Below are 5,047 nucleotides of genomic sequence, written 5' to 3' on the forward strand. Positions count from 1 at the left end.
AGGGGGAAGACGAGCAATAAAATATATAATTAATTAAATTGTTTAGCCCCCGCATTAATAAACACCCTCTAAAGTAGTGATTTTCAACCTTTTTCATCTCATGGCGCACATAAAGTAATTACTAAAATTCTGCAGCACACCAAAAAAAAAGTGTTTTGCTTCTTTGACAAAAAATAGGTGTAATTTTGATTCATTTACTTCGGACAGCTATTGTATTGGCTGCTGTCGTTTTTTTTATTTGACAAGGGAAAAGATGTCAGTGCCTCCAAATAAATAGTCAGGTATTGCATGTTTTAAAATTTCTTGTGGCACACTGATTAAAAATGCTGCTCTAAAGCTCAAAAGAATTGCAACTTACTTTCCCATCTCAGTGAGAAAAACTGGGATAAAAGAGTCTGTCTTTCATCATAGTCAGTAAACTTAGTTTATTGGACTTGGGCTGGTGGATTTTCAGAGAAATAGGCTTATAGCCAATATCCCACTCCTCTCTACATAAAACACCTAGTGCTCTCAGCTTTAATAATAATCACCTGCCTTTATTAATAACTATCATCCATCTTTATTTAGCATTTATGTTTCTTTTAATCCTCACAAGACTTTACGGGGTAGATCTTAGGTTTTCTGTTATATAGATGAGAAAACAGAGATTAGGATAAGTTGTAGAAATGGTTCTCCAAGTGTAGTCCTTGGACCAGCAGCAGGATCTTGTTAGAAAGGCAAATTCACGGCTATACCTCAGACATAACTCAATCAGAAACTCCAAGGGCGGAGCCCAAGCAGAAAGTGTTAACAAGGGCTCCGGGTGATTCTTTTGTGTGTCTGAATTTGAGAACTATCCTATATAATAAAAGGGTAATATGCAAATTGACCCTAATAGGGGCATGACTGGTCACTATGATGCGCATTGACCACCAGGGGGCAGATTCTCAATGCAGGAGCTGCCCCTGGTGGTCCGTGCACTCCCACAGAGGGAGCTCTGCCCAGCCACAAGCCGTGCTGAAGTCTGTGAGTGCAGTGGTGGTGGTGGGAGCCTCTCCTGCCTCCTCGGCAGTTGGACATCCCCCAAGGGCTCCCGGGCTGCCAGAGGGATGTCTGACTGCCAGCTTAGGCCCAATTCCTCAGGGATCAGGCCTAAGCTGGCAGGTGGACATCCCCCAAGGGGTCCTGGACTACAATAGGGCACAAGCTGGGCTGAGGGACCCCCCGAGTGCATTAATTTTTGTGCACTGGGCCTCTAGTTGGCTTATAAGACCTTTGTGACACCACTATATAGTGGGAGCCAAATTTGAGCCCTATTATATTAAATTTTACTATACATAAGGAACATCTCTAAGTTAACCTTCTAAGCTTCTCAGAATTACCCATGTTTTGGGTTTACTACAGCTCTTCCTTTTCTTTTTTATCCTTAGTAGCTGCCTTTCCAAACAACTGCTCTGTCTTATGCAGTGGTTCCCAACATGGGACACATGCCCCATGGGGGGGCAATGGGATTTTTAAAGGAGGCGATTTGAGAATGAATTTTTAACAGTGAATTTTCTGCATTTCTTATGGTTCTAGGGGTCTCATGTATAGTAGATAAATATATATTATGACATATTTATGTATTTCCGTTCTCTATTATATGTTTTGAAACTTTACTTGCTTTTTCTTTATATCACTTCATACTTTTTTAAACAATACTTTCTTAGTGATTTCTTCCTCAGTACTTTAACTGTTCTTTTGTTGTTTTATTTTTCTCTTTGGTGGATGCCACGTTCTTTGGAAGCTTGTATAGACCAAGTTAATGGCCTTTTAGACTTCCTCCCCGTGAATAATAAGGATTATATGTCATGGGGGCATCAGGATTTTAGAGATGCTTAGGTGGGGGGTGGCCAGAAAAAGGTTGGGGACCACTGGTCTAATGTATGTGCAAAAGGAAACAATTTTAAAAGGAAAATCCTAAAGTCTTCCTTTGAAGAAGCAGCTATTTCTGGTTTCTTTCCCCTTAAATTATTATAACCTTCCAGAAGAAGGTTCCTTTGAAATTGAGAAGGCCAGTTTCTGATCATGCCTGTTTGAAAGCCCCTGGGATCATTTATGGGCTTTCCGTGTTTACTTCTGTCTTAAAGGGATGGTGTAGGGTCAGGTGTATAAGTGCTAAAGTAGTTCTTATTAGTTGATGGATAGAATGGCAGTATTTTTCATCTGGAACGTTTGCCCTGTGCCACTAAGTGTGTAGACCAGACAGGCCCTTAGCTGTAGTTCTGCCATTTCCTGGTTGCCTGATCTGAGCACATTATCCAACTTCTCTGAGTTGTGGTTTTCTTAACTGATGCATAGGATGATCTCTTACAGAATAGATTTGGTTCTCTGAGAATACCTTGGAAACTGCTGGGTGCCATACAAATGTGAAGAGACCTTTCGGTGGATGGGCCAACACTGTAACCATTTAGTCACACCGGCCAGGGCCTTCAGGATTTTTTAATGTTGGCTGAATAAAAAGGTAGAACACTTTGTGGCCCAAGGAACACATATCTGTGGGCCAGATTTGGCTGTAGGCTGCCAGCTGATGGCCTCTGCTGCAGTGTTCTATAAACATGACCTGTTGTTATTGGATGTTCTGGAATTTAACCTTCCAGGAGCCTTTCCATTAGGGCCCTTCTAGGAGTATTTTCTCGTGCTCTCTTGGCTACCCTTGCAGTGTCTCCCCAATATACTCTGGGCCTGTTTTGTTACAAATTCCAGGGATTTTCAGTTTGTGTCTCAATTTGAAGACATTCTAAACCTAGATGTGCAGGCAGGCTGGGAAAACAGATCTCCCTAACAGAGAGATTCACTATGTTGGTGTGAATGGTTTTTACTCCTCCTTTTTTTGAAGGTCAGGGCATAGATTGTCTGCTGCCAAACAGCCCCAGTGCTCCTTGAATTTACTGAGCCACTGGGACAAAAGATGATCTATTGCATACCTGTCCCATGTGTGTGTCTGTAGATCTCCCTGTGTTGGGGTGGGGTAGAGCATGTTCCTTTAAAAGGGGCTGCATACATAGACATGTGTGTTGTTCCTAAAAATAGTCTTTTCATCATTTTTTAAAAATTTGTGTTACAGAAAAAAGAGTTTGATGTGGACACCCTCAGTAAATCGGAACTCCGTATGCTTCTCAGCGTGATGGAAGGGGAGCTGGAGGCCAGAGACCTGGTCATCGAGGCCCTGCGGGTAAGAACTTTCCAGCCCGAGTCCCATTGCTGTGGCAACTTCTTTTTTCAAAAGGCCAATGTTGAAGCTTCTTTTTCTTAGTTTCTCAATCATGTAGATTTAAAATGTTTCATCATGTTAAAATGTGCACTCACTCCAGACATCAACCTGTAGTCTTGGTAAATCCAAACACTGAAGTTATAGGAAACTTGAAAATTAAGTGCTTTTGGTTCCCCAGTCCTTTTAATGTTTTCATGCATTTATTTAGTTAAAGACATAAGTTATCAGAATATTGCTAATTTGGTATCCTACATGTATTATGAGGTCAGTAAAGAAAAGTTAAGAGAATCATTTGTAAAAGATATTGCTGATAATAGAGCCTTTTCCTTCCTATATAAATTATAAATTCTTATTTTCAGAAACTCAGAAGAGTTAAAAACTAAATGTCTATATATGTCTTCAGATGGTTTTGTTACTTTTTCATCTGATCTTACAGTAATTTTGAAATTTTTATAGTAGCTTGTGAAGCATTATATTCTAACATATTTCTTAAATACCTTAATACAGTTTGTTGTTGTTTTTTTAAAAATGTTGTTAAACTTTCTCAATGAAGAATTTTCTAACTGATTGTTCCCAGTCTTTCAGTTGTTTTGGTTTGTGAGCCAAAGTTAAACTTGTTTCCTCTTTCTCTTACACTTAGCACTTTGTATGCAATCAGGTATTTCCTGGCTCTTGGTCATTTTGACACGATGGGTATATTTATTATACGTGGAGTATGGATATCTTTTCTCACCAGGGAGTACTTCCTCAAACTTTGCCTTAGGGAGTTCATTTTAACATAAAAACCTGAGGAATGTCAAAAAATCATTGCCTCCGATTGGCACTAATATGGTGGGGGCAAGAGGTAATAACGGAGGGTGGTCAGACATAATGGAGAAGGTGGATATGCTGAGAATCCAGCTGTGGGGGGAAGGGGAGACACAGTTCCTGAAAAAGACTTCAGTACATTTTCACAAACTGAAAATTAATACAATGGGGATATTGATTATTCCTGTCTGATGACAGAGCATAATTGCCTCAGAAAAATGGGAGTATAGTTATATCATCTGCAAGCCAGTGTTTCAGTTGAAGGTGTTGCTTTTTGAATGACAGGTGTTGCTAAGTAGACGTGGGCAGGTGGTTATGAGAGGTTTTCGTCCTGCTCCCATTTGGAGCGTTTGCATTGCTTGCCGATGTATATTTTCTTGAATGAACTTGTGGGAGAAATGCTAAGGCAAGTGTATCACTAAAATGTATGAGCCTCAGTCTAGGAGAGAACAGGGCCCCATCACCTGTAAGGCCAATAGGTAGCCTCTTGAGACCAAACGGATGTGAAGGTTCCAGTTCTGCCTTAGGTATTTTCTTTCTTTCCTTTTTACAAATACATGATTTTCTTAAAGTTGATTTGAGAGCGAGAAGCATCGATGTGAGAGAGAAACATCGCATCGGTTGAACCAGCAATCTTTCGGTGCACAGGACGATGCACAACCATCTGAGTCATACGGGGCAGGGCTGCTTTAGTTATTCTTCTGTCTGTCTCTGTCTACACTAATAAAAGAGAAAAATGGTAATTGACCATATCTTTGCGATGCCCACCAGCCAATCAGGACTGAGTATGAAAATTAACCCAGCAAAGCTAGTGAGTTAATTTGCATACGCAGGTGTCAAGCGGCCTGGGGCAGGGTGGGACGTAGCTGTTCCGCACTGCCCCAGCCACTCCAAGCCTCTGGGCAATATGGGAAGGAGGAAAGGCAGCTCTGGCTGGAGCGAAGGCAGTGCAGCAGGCTGCATGGGGTGGCCAGGCCAGCAGGAGGTGGGCAGTGAGGGGCACCCAGG

At 41.3% G+C, this 5,047-nt stretch overlaps 1 protein-coding gene across 1 annotated transcript in view; it reads left to right on the forward strand.

Moving 5' to 3' along the window:
* The window catches only part of CTTNBP2 (cortactin binding protein 2), a 226,000-nt gene that overhangs the window by 78,965 nt on the left and 141,988 nt on the right, over nucleotides 1-5,047 (forward strand). Inside the window, 1 exon segment of the mRNA XM_015563768.1 lies at nucleotides 3,086-3,193. Within this exon segment, the coding sequence (XP_015419254.1) occupies nucleotides 3,086-3,193 (108 nt within the window).

The sequence above is a fragment of the Myotis davidii genome, unplaced genomic scaffold (assembly GCF_000327345.1).
Source record: "Myotis davidii unplaced genomic scaffold, ASM32734v1 scaffold359, whole genome shotgun sequence".
NCBI lineage: Eukaryota > Metazoa > Chordata > Mammalia > Chiroptera > Vespertilionidae > Myotis > Myotis davidii.